The sequence below is a fragment of the Papaver somniferum genome, chromosome 9, assembly GCF_003573695.1.
Source record: "Papaver somniferum cultivar HN1 chromosome 9, ASM357369v1, whole genome shotgun sequence".
Taxonomy (NCBI): domain Eukaryota; kingdom Viridiplantae; phylum Streptophyta; class Magnoliopsida; order Ranunculales; family Papaveraceae; genus Papaver; species Papaver somniferum.
This window is the reverse complement of record NC_039366.1, coordinates 100985057-101006481: the sequence shown is the minus strand read 5'-3', so window position 1 is coordinate 101006481 and position 21425 is coordinate 100985057. Positions and strand designations below refer to the sequence as shown.

General features: G+C 37.0%; 1 protein-coding gene across 2 annotated transcripts; it reads right to left on the bottom strand.

Annotated features, from left to right (window-relative positions):
• Positions 1–10942: 10942 nt before the first annotated feature.
• LOC113310392 lies at positions 10943–15417 on the bottom strand. Of its 2 annotated transcripts, XM_026559058.1 has the most exons (5): positions 14620–15417; positions 13727–13882; positions 12904–13593; positions 11574–12693; positions 10943–11292 (listed from the first exon to the last, which is right to left on the bottom strand). In XM_026559058.1, the coding sequence occupies exons 1-4, from the start codon at positions 14974–14976 to the stop codon at positions 11593–11595; spliced, it is 2304 nt and encodes a 767-aa protein (XP_026414843.1). In that variant the 5' UTR covers positions 14977–15417; the 3' UTR covers positions 10943–11292; positions 11574–11592. The 2 variants fall into 2 exon arrangements, with proteins under 2 accessions (XP_026414843.1, XP_026414842.1); XM_026559057.1 differs by lacking the exon at positions 10943–11292 and having other exon boundaries at positions 11294–12693.
• Between the last annotated feature and the right edge of the window lie 6008 nt (positions 15418–21425).

Below are 21425 nucleotides of genomic sequence, written 5' to 3'. Positions count from 1 at the left end.
TTTGAGTAGAGTGTTCGCAAGAGACATGATGGAAGAGAAATTATGAACATTGCGAAAATCTCGCCACTAGAGGAATGGCAGAAGCAGACTATTTCTTTTACCGCAGAAGAAGTCCCGAAGGTGGAGGTACATGACAATCCATTGGTGGTAAAATTAGAAATTAATCCAAAACCGAAAGAAGATGAAGATGATGAAGCTGAAGACTCATGGGCAATTAATAGGATTCTAATCGATACCGGAAGCTCTGTGAACATCTTATTCTATCATACTTATAAAACCATGGGAGGGAGAGATGATGATCTTATACCATCAACATATAAGATATATGGTTTTAATGGTACTGCCAACAAGCCTAAAGGGGAGGTTACTATGCGAATTCCATTGAAGGGAATATCTTCTGAAATCCTGTTCTGTGTTGTTGACGTAGAGTCACCCTACAATGCATTAATTGGTCGACCTTGGCTACATGGGATTCTAGGTGTAGCTTCAACTTTCCACCAGTGCATCAAATTCCCTCACCCCAGCGGTGTAGGAATCATAAAAGGAGATTGGGTTGAAGGAAAGAAATGTTACGAAACTGAGGTAGAATCCTGCGAAGGAAGAGCAAACAAGAAGGAAAGTTGGCGACACAAAATCGAAGAGACACAAAGAAGTGAGAGATTGATGGTGGATGCAATCGAACGAAAAGAAGAAGAAATGTTGCGAAACTAATGCTAGCTCAGAATAAGAAATGGTGAACATACCACTACCAAGGAAGCAGTAGTAGAAAATAACAAAGAAACATAGAATGACAAAGGTAATAAAAATAAGAAGTGTATGAATGATTGATTTGTTGCGACACTCTCGCAACAAATAAAATTCTCAAAAATACATTTTACTGAATGATGAAAATGAGATTGAGAAGTGCAAATACGATATGATGATGTGCGAGAATCCCGCAAAGATAATGAATTATACAAAAGACAATCAGAGAACAATGACAAAAGAGAAACGGGCGAACCTTTATGGCGTACACCCTAGTTCGCGAATACAATTTCGCAAGAGGAAAATGTAAGACCTAAAGTACGTCATATAAGGGAGTACCTGTTGCATGGCTCAGGGAAAGGCTACACCGCCACCGGAACCTGAGTCATGGAGATTTGGGGTCAATAAAGCCCATCCAGGAGAGGCACCTTGGATTCTCAGCTTAAGCATATGACTTAGGTTGGGCGACTAAGGTAATAAGGACTCTCCCAAGGAGTGCAGAATCTGACCAAGGCGCCGAGGTACACGGTTGAGTCAAGAGTGCCAGCGGCGTCTGGAGCGTACCTTGCCATTCTTGACAAGTCTTGGCTTATACTGCACTCGGCCCGAAGAAAACCCCACTTAGGGTGCAGTCTCGTAACCATAAGCCCTATAGGTAAAATGGATAAGAGGTTGCGAAAACAACTGGTTGTTTTTAAGACCGGATGGGAGGAGCCAACCTTGTATGGTAGAGGTACGCCTACTTGAAGGAGCAACCAGGGGGGAGATAAGGGTGGCACCCTCCATTAGGGAGATGATAAGTGTCTTACGACGCAAATGTCATGAGGCTTTTTACTCGCAAGAGTATTAAGGCTTGTCATATTTGTGCGACAATCCTGAAGAGGCAATAATACTAAAGAAAAAGATAAGACGAGATCAATGGGTTTTCGCATGAAAGTGCGAAGACGTCCTGCGATTTCGTCGCAAGACGGCAATGTCATGGGGCTTTATTTTTGCAAGAATATTTAGGCCTGTCATATTGTCGCAACAAACTTGAAGAGGCAATAATACAAAAGAAAAAGTTAAGACAAGATCAATGGGTTTTTGCATGAAAATGCAAGGACGTCCTGCGATTTTGTCGCAATGACAAGAGGTGGCATAATAAGACCTTTAACTAGGAAGGCAAAATAAGACCATACAAGAATGAGATTTTGAAAAGAATCAAAATTCACTTCGCATATGATTGCGAAATTATACATAAACGACTGCGAAGTTGAGGCACAAAGAGAAATCTGCAAAATCTCTCATTCGGATACAAATAACAGAGGCAAGTATGGGAATGAATGAAATTAGAAAATGTTATTTGTATCCACATGATAGATTTACGCAAAAATTCAAAAATTAATGATTATGTTGATTAATCGTATTGCAAGGAAGAATTGTTTTAATGAATGCATGTCAAAATGAAAGAAACTCATATATTAAGGAATATGGGAAACCAAAAGAATTCGCAAATATACAAAAAGAAGGAATAAATGTACAAGTATTACAGAAGATCAAAGAAAGAAACAAAGACTACTTCTTAGTTGATCCTTCATCATCTTCACTTGTTCTCTTCTTCGTCTGCATCAGAACCTTTATCTCCATCAGAACCTTCATCACCATCAGATTCTTCATCATCAGCTTCGCTATCAGAGATGGTCAGACTAGGAATGTTCTTTGGGATCTCCTCCAAGAGACAAGGATAATCAGAATGAGGAATACTATGGTCATCACAAACCATTTGAATAGTTTGATTGCGAAAATGCAGAGCGTCGTTCTTAAAGTTCGCAACAGTGATCTTGATTTGATTCTTTAGTCTAGAATATTTGTCGCTGCGAGAAGAAAGATTCTTTGCGAGTTCCTCTTTTTCAGCTTCAAGTTCCTCAACTCTTTGGCGATATCTACTTTCAGATCCTGCGAAGCATATAGCAATTAATCAATAACTTGATAAAAACTCGTGAAAAACCAAAGATTAATAAAGGAAAACAGTTAATGACCTTCTCTCTCAGAAATTATATCTCTAATCAAGGCTTTATGCTCAACTTGGAGACTAACATTTACACCTAAATCTTTTCGGGCGTTATCCAAGATTGTCGCGGCCCAAGCGAACTCATCATCACTATTTATAAGGAGACGAGAACATACTTGAATTTCTCTTTCGCAGAGCTCGGTGTTCTTGCGGTTAGCCTCATCTCGTTCAAGTTGAACCTCAAGAAGAGTCTTTTGGAATTTCGCCAAAGCTTCGGCACCTTGATTAGAAATACGATCCTTATCATTTATAAGGCCACTAATCTTGGCCCTTAGCTTATTGATTTTATCTTTAGAATCAATATAGAAACGTTTAAATTTGTTGGATAAACCCAAGATAGATCTATGATCAATCTCTAAGAGGCGAAATTTGGATTTAAGTTCATTCAAAGACAGAGATGAAATTTTATCATTAGAGAAACTATTCAAAGATTTATTAATATGTTCAAGAAGAGTGTCATTATCTAAGGCATCGGGAAATGAACGAAGAAGAGTGGCTTTATCAGAAAGACCATAAATGTCTGCAAAAAGGATTAATCAAATAAGATAAGACAATAGGATGAATGAATGAAAGGAAAGGAGAAAAATTGCATACCATAGAGCTGATCATTAGCTTTTTGAAGATTAGAAATTTTGTTCATTGGCGAAGAAGTGTCGATTTCCAGTTGTTTGTTCTTCTCGCGAAGACCTTTAACTTCAGCTTCTAATTGTTCGTTCTTCTCACGAAAACCCTTAGCTTCAGTTTCCAGTTCTTCATTCTTCGTACGAAATTGAAGATTCTTCTTTTCAAGAATTTCGCGTCTCCTCTCCAAATTTGAGGCAACAGCGAAAGAATCTTTTCCAGCCTGCGAAGAAAATACAAAAAATAATTAAAGAAAAAAGAAATTTTGAGTCACAATAATGAAGAAGTAAAAAGACGAAGGCATACCAAACTATTAAGGGAATTTAGGAAGCTAGGAGTCATTGATATGGAGACTCCACAAAGAGAACTATCACCATCTAACAAAGGAGTATCGCAAATAGTTGCGAGAGCTTTGCATATACTGGCGAGGCAATTATCTCCCATCCCTTGCCAAGAATCAGAGAATATACCAGATAACTGTGCCATCGAGGATTCAGGTGGAGAATCTTTATTCGCAGCAGAGTCGTCATCATCATCTTTGTTGTCTTCATCATCTTCAGAACCATCAGGGAAATGAACATCTGAAGGAGGAGGAGAATTCCCTCTCTTTCTTTTCTTTGAAGAGGATGCAGATGATTTTCCTTTGCGAAGAATATATTTACCCTTATCACCAGCCGTCGCATCCTTGGTGGGTTCCTCTACTTCAACAATAACCTTCACACACAAATGAAGATAAGAAACAGAGGCAACAATATATTGTTTAAAATCATGAAAGAATATTTCTTACCTCATCTGTGTATGAGCGAAGAGCTAGCAAGGTATTGGCTTTCCCAGTCCTGCGGTAGCTATCTTTCAGTTTCTAGATCTGTAAAATATCGCAAGAATCAGCGAACAAAAGAGTAAAGATAAATAAAGAAACATAAAGTGGGCGAAATTGGAATAAATATACCTCTTTCACTTTATCAGGCCAAGAGAATACCCAGGGTCGATAAGCGGTGAGATTCGCAGGAATGACATTAGAACCAGCAATATAGGGTCCTTTCAGCATCAAGGGGAAGACGCACAATTTATCATCTTTGGATTGGCGAGGATTTTATTTATTCCAGAGTGATGATCAATGTCATGCATGAGCATCTTATCTTCAGCAATAACATCCTTCCTTTTCAAGCGAATACCCCAGCGAGTATTCTCCTTCTTCATAGATATTAATTCATAATTTTCGAAGAAATTCGCTACTGTATATTTCTCAACGACTATCTCTAGATATACGAATTTAGGATCCCTAAGATCTTTGGAATATAGAGATCCTTTACCAGCACCATGGTTAGCGAACTCCAGCATCAGACGGATGCAATCCCCACTCAATTGGAAGATAGCTCGTGAAAATCCCGAGTGAGCGAGAATTTCATAGAACAGAGGAATATCTCGGTCATAAAGAGGAATGGGGATATCTGCGAGAATTTGACCCAGCAAAACTATGATTGATTGATCATCACAATGTTGGTCAGAGAAAAGTTTGATAGAAAGAATTGATTTGGCACTTTCACCAGGAATGGTAGAAAGTGTGAAACCTTTCTCGGCAAGATCTTTTTGAACTTCCTTTAAGGTTTTCTCATGTTTTTGACCACTTGGAGGCATATCTGAATATAAAGTATGGGAATGGACGAAGAATTAAGAAGATTGAAGAAGGAAGATAGAAGAAAAATTACAGCAGAGGAATTTACGGAGAAAATGATGAAGTTGCAGAGAAGATGAAAAAGAGAGTAAAAAATAAGAAAAGGGAGAGTAAGAAGAGTATATATAGAGGAGATTTTCGAGAAAATAAACACAATTAATGCGAAAAGACATGAGCGGTTGAAAAGCAGCGGTTACAGAAGACGTGTCAAGAAACAGATGGGAGAAAGGATACGTGTGATAAATGCAGAATATGAAGTGATGGATAGCTGCGGCATTTCTCACATCATTCTCTAATTTGCAGAGAAGATATGAGAAGAGGAAAGATGTAGGATCAGAATCTCGCAACAATAATGCCTCAGCGAAATTATTAACAACACAACACAACAATGTCGCAAAGCAATTTCAGAAACAACATAATAAACGACATCAGCTAAATCATGAGAAAAATATGATGGACTTGCGAAAATTAGGAAGTGTTCGAGATTAATATTTGTAAGGTTGCGAGAATGTCGCAAACCATATCCGAAAACAAAGGACGGATTAGCTGTCATCCACTATGTATTTCTCTATAAATAGTCATTCAGTTGTAAAGAAAAGAGAGAGATCTTTTCTGAGTGAGAAGCAAGTAAATAGGAGAGAGAAAATCTAGAGCAGTGGTTATTCTTGATTCCTTTATCTTTTCTTGTAAGATTGTTCAAAGATTCATCAATAAAATTATGATTGTTAATCCAAAAATGAGTTGAATGTTAATGAAATCTTATGAGGATGACATGGTAGGATTTCCTGCAACTACACCTCCCTTAATGGTAATTCTAAAAAAATTAACGGTTATGGTATTTACTAGGTGTTGAAAATAGGTTTTTATAGGGTAATTATGATCATGGTAGTGAAAAGAATACGCATGGTTTTGAATGGGCGTGGGAAACAAAGCGACACGACGCTTAACCAAGCGCCATAAAGGAAATTAATAGGCACAATAGGGTCTTTAAAGGGATGTTTAGCCAAGAGATTATCATAGCCAAAGTAGTTTTCTCTGTGTTTTTGACCAGAAAGGGAAAAAAATTAGAGGAGAGAAAGTAGATTTAGATAATGGCAGATAAAAATGATCAGAATTTTCCCGGAGCCGATGAGGGGAGATTGTCGATTGTACCACCATCATCAGCAGAGTACGAACAAGCCAGGAATCTCGTTTTTTCCTTGAATACTACAGAACTTCAGAAGTTGAGGGATGACATTCAGGAAGAAATTGACCGGCGTGCATGGGAAATGATCCATCAAAGAGAAGAGCAAGAGAGGATTCGTAAAAGAGAAGAGGAGAGGCTTGACAAACTATATGCTGCATGGGAACCAAAGTATCTTGCAAGGTGAGAAAGAAAGGATGAAAAGTGGGATGAGAAGCATTCCAGATGCCCAAAGTTTAGGAGTGCGACTAAAAGTGAATCAGAAACGTCAAATGCAGGTTTTGAGTATGGCTTAGAAGAGATTGATACCAATGATCTTGATTCAGATGCTACGGAGGAGAAGAGGAGAATGAAGAAGTACCATGATCAGAAATTGAGGAAAAGGTTTTAGTATGAGCTTGCAAATCCGAAGATTTTCGCAAGAACCATGGTGGAAGGTGAGAAAAGGGTTGAAGATGAGGAGATGCTAGAGGATGAGACTGATGAGGAAGGACCCGAAGAAGATACTGACAGTGGTGATTCTGAATCTTCGGATAATACTTCACCTGCTACATATGACAGTGATGATAGTGAGAGATATAAGGAGGAAGGATGGAGCACTGATGAAGATGACTTTTGGTAATCTCTTTGCAAGTGTCGGAAATAGCTAGATTTTCAGGTTTTGAGTAAAGCTTGAAAACGATCAACAAATTTTTAACAAAACAACTTTTCCGATGCTTGGTCTTGCACCTATTCTTCTTTATTTTGTTGCAGATGTTGGTAAGTATTTTGTTTTCCTTCTCAATCCTTCGGCCGACTTTCTTTCTAGTTTGGTGGTGATGTTGATACGTACAGATAGTGGAGTTCTGAGTGTTATTCTGGTAAGTAGTAATGTTTGCTCAAGACAAGTGCTAGTTTGTCTAGAAGTAGTAGTAATGTAATAGTTTGAGAGCAGAACTGGGGTGTAATGACGAATGCTGGTTTGGAAACTTTTTGAATAGAATTTAATGAACTGTTTACTTTTGATCTGGGGATTGTTGAATGTTTTCTTATAATTGTTCTTAGTGAAGTAAATATTGTTTGAAGAGTACTTTCGATCAAAGGAAATACTGAGAAGAGAGTAAGTTGCGTATATGATATAACTACCAATGATGATCACAAGAAAGAGAACTAATTGATGAATGCTAGTAAGATGGATTTTCAAGATTTGAGTTTCAGTGAACATGAAGAGGAACTGAGTGCTTACGTCAGGATGACGAAGCAGAGTTGTTGTTTTCTCTCGAAGTGAGTTTGTCCCGCCAGCTTCATAGTTGATGAATGCAGCATCAACAATAATTTTAGTCCAATTCATATCAGTGGATGCCATCTAGTGTCAGGTCAGCTAATTTGTATAGGATGAGAGGTTGATTCATCACCTAGGGCTGAGGAGAGACATAATCATACCAGAACTTAGCTTCGTTCATTCTACCAGATATATTTTGTTCTTCTGGTTGAAAACCTTTTCATAAATATCAAATACCCAGTTCATTTATCCCTCTTTGACAAACATTTGCAGTCAAACAAGAATAGGTTAATCTGTTGCGGGTGCAGGTAACCTATGTCGGCACTTTGTAGAGGCAATACGAGTAAGTAACATGTGTCCAACCACTCCAACTTTCATTCAGCACCCAATCTAACTTTCACGCAAAAATTGATGCCATCATTTACTCCTCAAAGTCATGACTCCGCGACTTGATAGCCTCGTGTAACACATTTTCTAATCTAATAGTATAAACTCAGTTAGCAACCAAAAACAAATCTTCCGATTGATCTACTTGAGCTTCTTTCTTTGTTTCTCTCATTTCAATGTCTCTCTCAAAACCCATAACCTCTGGTTTCTCTTCTTCAACCTCTTCCTCATTTCTATTAACGAAGTCATCATCATCCAATACTTCCACTACTTTTTTCAACAATCAAAAGAAACCCCATTATTCTAAACTATGGTGTAAGCAGAAACAAAATAGTCAACAAGAAACTCCGTCAAAATCCGACGCCACTAGTAGAAGAAATCTCGTAGCTGGTTTAGGTAGTTTAACTGTCGCTGCTGGTCTTACTACTTTAACTTTAATGGCAAACGGATCTCCTCCTGCCAAACAAGGATCTTCATCAACACCAAAACCTGATCATGATCACCAGTTGGTAAAAATTAAAGAATTTGGATCTCAAACTAGAAAACTTGAAACCCCAATAAGGGCTTTAGTTACAAAACCCAAGATTTACAAATCAGAGAAAGGGAAAGGAACTTATGTACTTATAATTGAAGGTATTGATGTCCTAAATGACGAACCGGTGAGATTTGATGTGTTTGTTGCAAAACCCCAAGCAGGAGGAGATCAAGCTGGTCCTGAATTCGGTGAATTTGCTGGGAGTTTAGTTGATTTAGCTCGTCCAAGAAGTGGTAGAAATGCAACTGCAAAAGGAAGTTTAGAACTTGGGATTAGTTGCTTACTCAAGGAAATTGGGGCAACTGATAGTCCTAAACTGGTTGTGACATTGAAACCAAGATCTGGTGAAGTTTCTGTCAGTGGTGTCCGTGTGGAGTACATATATCATGAAGATTAATTCAATCATTATGTATGAATTCTGTATTTCCTTGCAAATGCCATTTAGTATTCTATCATCTGTATTTCCTCTTTTTGGTATTTGTCTTTGCGAGTTTTATGTATGTTGCTTTGTTTTTGAGTTAATAAAGAATGCCGGCATGCTCACTGTGATTGTCAAGGCTTGTTTCTAACTCAGATGGACTGATGATTTTTCTAATCAAATCAGAGAAACTTTGGAGTAATTATACTGGTATATGCAGATGTCCTCATTTGGTGTTTCCATGTTTAAGCTGGCTGGTCACTGTTCAAAATAACTTTCACGCTTGAAGATATACATGCGAATGGGACTCATTTTGAAAAAATGTATGGGCATAGCTTTCGTCAGTAAGTTAGCCATGAAAGCAAGGGATCATTTTCTAAGCAATTACTTTCTTTGGTTAGGAGTTAGGACCATACTAGATTGTAAGATTTGATATGTTTCCAATTTTGTGGGTGTACGTCTCATCATGTGTTCAATCACATACCAAGTCCTGTTTTTCCAAAGCCTTCATAATGCATATTGCTTTCTTTCCAACAATTACATAAATGTAAATAAATGCATCTCTTGAATTAATTCCAAGTGAAGTCATCTAGTTGCTTGCCGTGATGTGCATCCCAATCCTATGTTCTCTTTATAATGTTCACTTAACAAGTTTGTTCAATACAGTAACTGATTAAAGCTTCACTTATAAAACCACATAGAATTTTTGTTCATTTCCTTATCTAGTTAAATTAATAATCCCACCCCCTTCTTCCTCTCTCTGAACAAAAACACCATGTCTTTCACATCCTCCACACCCAGCATCAACTCGTCTCCTCTAGGCAAGTTCTATAGGGAAAAAGGTTTACTAAGGTTCGGCACTCTTAGCACTAGAAAGCAACGCTTATGTTGTATCTCGTGTGAATTACAAAAACCGAAAAAGGATAGAGACCGGGGACTGGTTAATATTGACATACGATCAGATGAAATAAAGCTCAGTATTCATCGACGAAATGTTCTTCTTGGGATAGGAGGATTATGTTCAGCTGCAGCTTCCACTGTTCTTGAAAAACTTTTACCTATCGATGCTGGTGATGGAAATGGAACTAAACCCAGATCACTAGGTGAAGAAAATGAAGCAGTTGTTATGCAGGATATTGTAGAGTTTGGGTCGATGGCAAGAGCATTAACTAAAGTTATACATGTTCTTGTTGATAGGCCAAAAAAGAACGGGGATTGGCAGGAAGTTCTCATAGTAGATGGTATTAACATTCTGAGTAGTAATAAATCAGTTAGGTTCGACGTGTACGTGGATAAACCTGTCCAGGGACATGGAGGTTTGGTTTTCATGGAGAATCCAGAAAGTTATGGGGAGATTGTAGGAAGTATGGTTGATATAGCCCGTGAAAGGGTTGGAGGAAATGGAAATGCATCAAACAGCTCGCTTGAAATTGGTATATCAGCCTTGATAGAAGACATCGATGCCGAGGATTTGGAGAAGTTAGTCGTGACATTAGTCCCTAGATCAGGCCTAGTGGTCATCGGCGGGGTTCGAATTGAAGCACAGTAGGTACACATGAATTTTATTGCTGACATGCTTGTTTATTAATGGATGCGCGCTGCAACGGGTCGTTTTAGCTGGTGTTGCATATTTGCATCCCTTTTTATTTTAGATAGATGGTTCGGGTTCCATACAAATTCTTTGTTTTTAGCTACATTTCTTTTCTTCTTAACAATTAGGTAAAGATCTGTAATTGTGGGACTTGTGTGCCCAATATATCGTCCAGGAATGGTCTGGTTGTGGTTGTGTATAATATTGCACTTGTGTAAAATATGGAGGTTAAACCAAACATTTGTTCTTTTAAGAGACTGCTGGTTGGATAACGAAACCGTGTGGGAGCTAAGAGTAAAGGCCTCGTTAAGTTGATCTTACCTAGCAAGAACGAAAATAGGTAAATGTTTACGTCAGTCTCATTCTCACAATTGGAATGTGGACTCATCACAATCCATAAAAGAGTACGCAGGAATGATCAATGAATATACCACTGGAAAAGATGGACCCTGAGTCACTGATTACCTACTATGGATTATGGAAAGGTAGAGGCAGTGGATACCAATGAATATGTAAAACAGGTAACGTGACAAGGAATACACACAAAGGGAAAATTACAGCAAGTTGCATTGTATCATCTAGAAAACACCCAGCATGAAAGACAAGTATCTCTTCCCACTTTTCAAAGTCCCAAGTCCCTATTGACAATGTTCATCTTTACGGTTTGAGAGCGAATCTTTTCACATGTACTAGAGTGGGAGAAATGAGATAATGTCCTCATGTGGTCTCACTTACTTGCAAAGAATCATTTCCCTAAATTAAGTTGACAATAAACACTTGATAAAGAATAAGCTCAGTATCAACAGTTTGCAGCTAGAACTCCCAACCTGTAGTTTCACAAAACCATATTAGCATTAATTGGAGGTGACAATTACATATCAAAAACTTACATCAGGAAGAAGAGAGGTAAGACGACTGAAACCCCTTGCTGTAAGAGAAGGGAAAGGTAAAAAATTTACAAAGACTAAAGTGAGCGTAAAAGTTCAAATGGGAAAGCTCTTTCTGATTGACCCATTAAACCCACAAAAAAAAACTTAACCACCTCAAACGCAACGGAAATGAGAGAAAACAACTACCGTCGATTAGGTTATCTAAGGATAATACTCACACTTGCTCTATCTTCTCTCTTAGAGAGTCCCTCCTGATGCTATTATTGCTGTTGTTGATGGTTCAGGCAAGGGCTGCAAAAACTCAATGTAATGGAACTCAATTTGTAACCTATGATGGATCGGCGTTGAAGCCATTAATCCCTTCTTCACATCATCTTGCAATTCTCTTATGGGTATTGCAGCTAAGAAGCTTTTAATATATTCCTTACATGATTCCTTCCCTTCACAAACAACCTCCTCATTTTTCTCGCTCTCACCGGATTCGTCATCTATCTTTACTATAGCAGAGTTCACCATGGGATCCTCTTCTGACATTTTCAAAGAGATTTGCTGGTTTCCTGAAATCTCCGGAGTTGCTGCCACAATCTGTTGATCATTTACTTGTTTTTCTTTGGATGACTTTTCTACTTCTTCTTCAGGTACTCTGTGAATTTTAGTGTCTCTATCAAACTTTAAAATGTAAGCTTGGTCACAGCCTTCGAAAAGCCTCTCACCGAGTGTGTCAATAATGTAGTAGGCTTCTGGTTCAACTTTCAGGATAAAGAAGTGATCATTCCAGCTCACAATGTACACCTGAGGTTCACCATTACTGAAACAGAGATCATTGCCAGAGCTGATCTCATCCCATATGTTATCAAAAGACATAGCTCCCTGGAGAAATTCAAAACCCCCTCCTTCCATCCCTTCTGGATAGAAGAACCCAACAAAAGATTTGTCAGAGACGATGGAGATTGGGCGGATCTTAGCCTGGAGAACTGTTTCCAAGTCGAAGTGTTTGTCAGGGAACTTTTCCCTGTAAGTCTCATTTCCACACATGTTTCTCCATTCTAAGGAGCCTTCCCTGATTAGGGTGTCAAACTGGGATTTGATGGGCATGGAGTCTCTATTAGTTTGGAACCAGTTTGCAATTACAGCAACCAAAGCTGTGCATGCACTCTCGCCTGCCGCACGTTCACTCCGCTGATCAATGGAAGCGAAGAATACATGTGTCAAAAGTTTCATGTGTCCATCGCGGCTCACAAATTCCTTGCTCTCCCAGCTTCCAACAGCAAAATTGTCATCCCCAAATTCGGACACTGATGGCCGGTTTGCATTTGAGTCATCATCTGCCTTGTGCCTCTGAAAATGAATAAGCAAACATAATCAATGCTAATAACTGGGTGCAATTTACTAGAGAAAACTTGAAAACCACACATCATTCAGTACACAATTATCTAATGGCATGATCTGGGAGATTTACTAGCAAATACAGATTTCCTATCCAGTTTCTAACCATGTTGAATTTTATTACTGTTAGAAAAAGTGGATCAATAAAGAGATGATGCTTACGATTGATGGATTGGACTCATCAGAGGAGCTCAGCTGCCTTCGATCGTAATCAATGTCGTCTCCACCCTCTTCACCATAAGCTTTTTTCAGCAGTGGCTCCCCTTTGGCTTTAGGAGATCTAAAGTTCAGCTTCCTCTTCCTCCAAGACAGAATGCCCCTCCTTTTTGAACTCTGCATTAGAGTCTGATCAGACACTGATGCGGTTGATTCCTCTACAGTCACGCATCCCACATCTGATTTGCGATTGCTGTAATAAATCCAGTCCTCATTTTCGCCATTGATCTTCATCTCGGAGATGTAAGACCCACCAACACAATTTGCATATGCCAAGCTGCCATAACTGAAAGATTTCCTAACACTAGAAGTATCTTCAACCACCATTTCTCTTTCATCACAATCATCAAGAGACGCTGTATCGAATGGAAATACATACTCACCATCGTCGCTCCTAACAGAGCACCTTTCATCACTTCCCTCATCCTCACGGTACACCTTTTTAGCTCTTCGAGTCGACACATACTCCTTTAGAATTTTTACCTTTCTTAAACCTGCTTTTAGGGCAGATAGTTCATCTTTCTCTGTTGGTAAAACCTCTCCTGCCATGGGAGACAGTGGAGCAGGCACCATTGATCTTTGAACAGGCTCTGAAGACTCTTGGGTGGTTCTCAGTTCCAATACGCTAAGAGATAGCTGTAGCAAGGACGAAGCTCCATATCAAAAATCTTAAGTTCATGAATTATTCTAGTAAAAGAAGCAGCTGGTGTTCTGGCAATCAAAGGAGAGAAATCAAAGTTTATGAGAGAGAGTTAGTAAAGGGACATACAGAAAGAGACGGATGCGAGTCGGCGTTTCCACTCGAAAGGCAAAGTGGAATACTAACTTCGATCTCTTTTTCTGCTGCTGCAGCAACATATTCTGCGAGATTCAAGGATGCTGTTCCAACTACTGGGTTCTTATTCTTCACTCCTTGGTTCAACCCCTGAATCAAAACAAATGTGATCTTCAGAACTCTTAAATTTAACAATTATCTGAAATCACTCGGCTAAAAGAAAAAGTTGCAGATCAAATAATCCCTCCTACCCTTGCATGTCCGAACCAGAGAAGTCCAGTTGTCTCAGTAGAAACATGGTTGAATTTAAAGGACACAAAGATGTAACTCTAATCACTAGTTGATCACTGGCCAGTAATACCACCTAGAATCTCAGCATTGCATCTACACTCAAAATTTCAGATTTGATATCCCATTGCTCAGTCAAAGCCTAGTATTAACAGGGAAACTAACAATACATTATCCATAAAGAAAATTGCTAACATAAGACATTGCATATTCGTTTTAGAAAGAACAATTCTATGATCCTTAAGTTTCCAAGCAGTCTAGTCCAAAATTTACAACTGAAGTATCAGTTCAACATTTTTCTGATTGCCTACATAAGAATAGACCCTTTCTCTTCAATTGAATAAACACACACAATTAATAACAATTTTCAAACAAATAAACAGTACATGATAGGGGAGAAAATTTGATATGTAGACAATAAAACACAGTATCATTAAAACCCAATACATAAAACAAAGGATTGAGACAGATAATAAATTTTGATTCTCCCAATTTTGAGAAAACCAAGGATTCAAAAAAAAAACAAACCTAAATTAGCCAAAATAAATAAATTAAGCAATGAAATCAAAAAAAACGGAGTAAAGAAGAATTAAACTTACATTTAAGAGGGTAAAAGTGATCTCCCACGGATGAAAGACGTTTTCTTTGTAAGCAGAAAGATTACAAACACTCTGAAAATCCTCATTCCATTCAACAACACCAGCATCATCATCTCTAATTTCCTCCTCTTTAGTAAAATTCCTCTTCACTGAACGTCTAAACGAAGTTAAAGCAAATTTAGGACCTTTCCATCTGACCTCAACAGACAATTTAGAAACATCCAATGGTTTTTCTCCATCAATAACATCTCTATCTCCCCCAATTTGATGGAATTCTTCAAGCTTCCTCACAACTATTTTCACCTCAAATTTCTTTGATAACTGTGGTGGCCATGGCCATCTCATTCTCACTACCATTTCTCACTACTGATGATCCTCCCAAATCCAAAAATACTAAAAAAGACCTAAATTCCCTATACAGATAATTTGGATCTAACTAAATTTCAAAAAATAAAAAAAATTCAAGCTGTCAAGAGATCAAAGGGTGATTTGGTATTGAAACCCGGATCTTAGAAACAAAAAACTCAACAAGAAAAACGGATAGAAAATCAGATGATATTTAAAAAAGAGTCAAAGAAATGAGAGTAATTCGAATATGCTGCTTACTAAAACTAACAATAAAAAACAAAAAACCGAGGAAGAGAAATAAGAGAATCCTAATTTATAGAAAAAAGAGAGAAAATCCCGCAAACGAAGAAGGAAATTTCATAGCAAGAGAAGACTTCCTTTATCTTTTTATTATCACACTTTAATTACTCAACTAAGAAAACAACCAAAATCACATAGACAAAACCAACGTCCTTATCTATCCAACAATTTTTTCTCCGGTTTTAACCCTTCAATTGGAATTTAACCAGGTTTGGTATTGTAACCGTGGTTAAATATCTTAACGGAATTTTAAAATATGGTGGGTTTTTGAACTCGGTCGGGTGAAAACTAGGAAACTACAGTAGAACTTAAAGTAGCCAATGAGTTTTGGGTTTTTATAGTGTTTGGGTTCCATGGTGCATTATTATTATTCTACCTTCATCATGTGCATTTGTCTCAAAACTTGGTCTAAGCATGATACCAAAAGGAAAAACTTGGTGAAAGAATTGAATATATGCCCACAAGGCTGCAAGGGAGCTTAAACCGCGATGAAAGTTTTTTCAAGTGCAAGAAACCGAAACTTGACTTCTAGAATCTTTAGCTAATTTTGGGTTTGGTTTGGTTTGGTTTGGATTAGATAATGGATTGAGATGCCTACCTGCTTTGTGCTGGAAACACTGTATGTGGAGACGCAATGATGATATACTAATTAATTACCTATACTTTAATCATTTTTTGATTGTACGTGTATTGCTAGGAAACGCATTGATGATAAAAGATACGGTATCCGATTGTTTATACACAAAATTGGTTAAAAATACAAAAACCAACAATTCCTAGATGAAATGGACAGTTAAATTTTGATACTATTTAAATGGACAAAAATGTAAAAATAGCCAGGATGTAACCAGTTTTATCATGCCCATTTTCAAATATTTTTTTTTATTTTTAATTTACACAGGATGTATCCAGTTTCATCCTTACTATTTTTTAAATTTAAACTAAGATGAAACCAGTTTCATCCTTATTATTTTATTTTTTTTGCCATTTCACCCAAACTATTTTTTACTCGTCCATTTGAACCGTGATTTAAAAATATTTTGACAAATGACTCATTTTCCGTTGTTTATATGCCTTAATTACCACGGGATATTGCGTTAACTCGAAAAAACGGTCACCTCACCAATCTCTCTTCTTCTTTTTGTTTTGTTTTGTTTTGTTTTTCTTTCGGTCAAAGTCGTCAATCTCGGCAAATTCTATTATACAAGGTGCTTACATTAGAGTCTTGTGCTTACTGTTTGAAAGTTTTAGTGGGTCATAGCAACTGGTAGCAAGGGTGTATACATATGGTGTGTTGGTATAGACTTCAAAGTTCAAAACAGCATTCTAACATGGAATTCACAGGTATGACGACTATTGGGCTTTTGATTTTGTTTTTAATAAAGTGCTGTGAGAAATTGACCCTGATGCATCCAAATCAGTTGTTAATTCAAGGAAAAAATCGTTAGACATGCACATAATTAAATGTGGTCCAATACTCCAATACACTTTAACAATTTTATATTACAATGGGAAAAATCGTCCAGCTTTTTGAGAAAACGACTCTGAATAATATACTTGGATCATTTTTAACAAATTTGTGGGTAGATATCGCGTGTAACACATTGAGAAACTCGGTCAATTGCCTAAATATTTTTAAAACATAGTTCTAATGGATGAGTAAAAATTAGTACGGGTGAAATGGACATCCAAAAAATAATAAGAATGAAACTGGATTCATCCTGCCGTAAATTTAGAAAATAGCGAAGGTGAAACTGGATGCATCCTGATGTAAATTAAAAATAAGAAAAAGTATTTGAAAATGGGTTGGATGAAAATGTTTACATCCTGGCTGTTTTTATATTCTCGTCCATTTAAACAATATCAAATTTTACATGTCTTTTTCACTCAGGAATTGTCATTATTGGGTTAATTGACCAATTTTGTGTAACACATTCGTAATTCATTTTTTTGCATGTACCTTCCTTTGTTGACACTTTTATCCTTTCTGAAGCATGAATTTTATTAAATAACTAGAAAGCAATTATACGAGAATACGTTATATCCAAAAAGGGGTCTATTACAATTTGATTTATACAAAACGGGGTTGTGTGATCTCAAACCGTTGTTAAAAGGTTTCCCAACATGCTAGCATCCCTCAACATAATTCGCCAATTCATCTGTCGTTAATTTCCTATCCTATAAATTATGACAAATGGTGTAACGTGGAATTTGGCTCTCGTCTTGTTAATACATTTATGTTATAATAAAAGGGGTGTTTCTTTTCAATGTTAATTTCGGTTAACAAAATGGTACAAAATACTTAATTCGTTTCAAAGCATTCACATCCATGTTAGAGCATCTCTAACAGAGGGTGAATTTTTTTTTAAGTGACACGTAAGATTTTAGACTCCCGTTTGGCATAAACCCATCTCCAACAGTAGGTTCCTACAAATTAGGAGGGACTAATTACTAGATATGATTCATATGAAGGTGTTCAAGAAAGTGTTATCTACACCTCCACATCATATTTTTCACTATATTTCTTTAAAAAATCTTTATTATTGGAGAGGGTTTTTTAGATATGAGGTCTTATATTTACTCTATGTACAGACCCCATAAGAGCAAGTCTTATGGTGGAAGAGTTCCATCTTCCACGCCACCTCAGCATTTGGAACCGTGGATGGAAGTGCAAGTGTAGTGGTGGAATAGTCTCGGCCGTTAGATTTCAACAACTCATCCTAAATCTACGGACAAAAAAAAAACGCTATTCTTAATAGCGTTTTCTTAGCGCTGTTAAGAATAGCATTTAACGCTATTCTTATTGGCGTTCAGATGGATTCCACGAACCCTTCCACGAAACGGTGGAACCTTGCTTGGATTTTCTCTGGAAAACCCCAACTTGGAAGCCATTAGACTTGACATTCCATGGTTTTTCCACACTTGGAATAGGTTGGATTCCACCATAAGACTTGCTCTAAATAAGAGCATCTCCAACAGAAGGTGAAGTTCTTTATTTTTTATGACACATAAGATTTTAGGCCCCCAATTAACATAAATCCATCTCCAATGGTTGGGTCCTACAAACTACGAGGGATGTGAAAATAAATATGAAGGTGTTCAAGAAAATCTTATTTACACCTTCACTTGCACCTCCACGTCATATTTTCATTTATTTTATTTATTTAGAAATTAGTTAAAGTAAATATAAACTGTTAAGATTTCATCATACAAAATATTCTAAGGATTAAACCCTTCACTATTGGAGATAGTTTTTTAACCATGGGGTCATATATTTACTGTATATGTAAAATCTCTTAAATAAAAATCTTAATTAAACTTCCACGTAGGATTTTTTACACCCACAATTGGAGATGCTCTAAAAGGACTAAATTAAAAAGCCACACATGATTTTTTACACCTTCTGTTGGAGATGTTCTTATGAAAGTTAACTGCATATTATATATGTCCAACTTCAAGGCCTTGTATATTTGGTTTTCTTTATACTGCTCGAATGAATTGCTAACTAATAAACCTACATATCGGCTAGACAACAACGATATGTGCAATTTTGCTCATCTTGAACTCGATGGTGAATTTTTTGGCTAAAATAAAATTTTGTATTATTGGTTTCAATATGTCATTTTGGGTGGATATGGATCTTTCTAAGAAACTAAAAAAAAATTCGAATTTTGTATTATTGGTTTCAGTATGTCATTTTGGGTGGATATGGATCTTTCAAAGAAACTAAGAAATTTTTCGCAGTTGTTGATGATGGATTTTTGAGGAAAGTCAAATTCGTAAAATCACGTAGGAAATTATGTATCTCTGACGGCATCAAAAGTTAAGAATATCTTCACGTTCTGCAAGAGAAGTGAATTTTAATTCTGTAACCTCATCAAAGCAATAATACATGACGATAATGGTAGACCTTTGAGGCAAGAACTTTCAATATTCCATGTAATTTATCATTTATGTTGAGCGGCTCAGTATTGCTTTCAATATTCAGAATTTATTTGAAAGATGTCTCTGGTGCTGCAAAACTCATCCCAGAACAATATTCTGAATCAATTAAATGCTCCTAGATAGATTGCCTGCTAGTATATAACAACTAATCAATTACCTAGTGTTGTATTCATCAGATGAATTCTTAGAAAAAATACACTAATTTACCCTAATATTTACTGACTTCAATTCATGGCTTTTCTCAGCTGAATTTCATGGATTAGTAATGAATATTCACCTTTTGGGCATAAGGGCCACCACCGAGTAAACCCGGAGTAAAAGGCATGGGTGTACTTAGTAATAATATTCTAAAGAGCATCAAAAAACACGGATAAACAAGGATATGGAAGACTGATCAAATGAGGAAATGAAGAGAGAGAGAAAATATAATAAAATAAAGAGAAACCATGTGGGACCGGGAACCCTGAACCCTCGGCCGACCGACCATGACGTCATTGCCACGCCTGGTACCCACTCCCTTTTATTATATTTCATAATATTTTATTATTATTTATGTTTCCTCTTTGAATGACTTCCTCTTTCAATCAAATTCTTGGATTTTCCATATCCATGTGGCTTGCAAAGCAAGTGATCCTGCAAATAATTATTTTAATATTTGCAAATATTGGTCCTTCAAGTAAAATTTACGTCATCCTTCGAGCAAAATCAAGAATTTCAGTCTCAAACTCTTCTAAAAATACAAAGTAATGCTCGATCGTCCATCAGAAAATACCAAAACTCTCAGGAATGGACGGCGGACCACACGATGACACGAGCACCACCATGGTCGGTCTTGGTCAGTCTTTTGATCATCAAAGAGCTGGTCCTACCTCGTTCATTACTTAATGACCTAATTAATCCTCTGAGGTCCATATATGGTTCAAACTCTCTCCAACAACTTGAACCATCATCATGTACAATTAATTGGTCCCACTACCACCAATGGTTGGTTTTCACACTCCTTGGTCGGTCCCTCTCTCTAGCACAATTTTTACTACCTAATGCTACAGAGCACTATTTTAATTATGATTAAACTTTTGAAGAACGCACTACAAAGCATCTGGGGGACACATGGTCGGTCCATCACCACCAATGGCCAGTCCCCTCTCACCCATTGGTTGATTTTCATCTAATCATTTTTAGATCACCTGTCGATCATAATTAGAGTTTTGAGCCTAATGCTCTACAAAGCATTATCCTGAATAGGTTCAAACATCAATAATTTTTGTATTGATCCAGCAATAAATATTTACTTAATAATTTAATATCAGGTCGAGCTACCAATATTTTATTAATATTTTATTGATTCAATTATCAATTGCTCTGCAAAGCAATAATGATTCAACTATCAATATTCAAGGGAGCAGCGTTTCATACTGATCCAGCTATCAATATATTATTGGTTCATCAACCAATACTCTGTTAGTCCATCGACTAAAACCTAGTTGGTTCATCAGTTGACTATTATTCTAATATTATAATCTCTCCGCTTGTCGTTCAATTTACGCATGATATGTGGATCGAGGATGAATATTCTATGATTATTCAACAATGATCTTATTCACATGACTTCCTGTCAAATGCTTGACACATCAACATAATGGCTTATGATCAATCCAGCAATCTCATTAAAGTTATGCTTATCAATCCAAATTGAAAAGCATGGGTCTAACAACCACACCCAATATTTCGTTTAGGCAATATGTATGGACTAACTCCAATATAATTCTAAGAGAATCAACTAGACAGTCAGACTCAATCAAGGAAAATATATCCAAGAGTTATATCTCTATTTCTCAATGTAATCAGCAAATCAAACATATAGAAATCCCCGAGCCTGATTATTATGAGAAATAACTCGAACGGTACCAAAGACCAATGTTTAAGTGTCAATCAATTTCAATCAACAACCAAAGGTTGGATTTACCAATTGATTGAACTACGCACAACCTGTGATATTTCAATTATATTGAAAATATAATGTGGAAAAGAAATAACACAGAAACCAGAAGTTTTGTTAACGAGGAAACCGCAGAAAAACCCTGGGACCTAGTCCATATTTGAACACCACACTGTATTAAGCCGCTACAGACTCTAGCTTACTACAAGTTAACTTCGGACTGGAATGTAGTTGAGCCCTAACCAATCTCACACTGATTAAGGTACAATCGCGT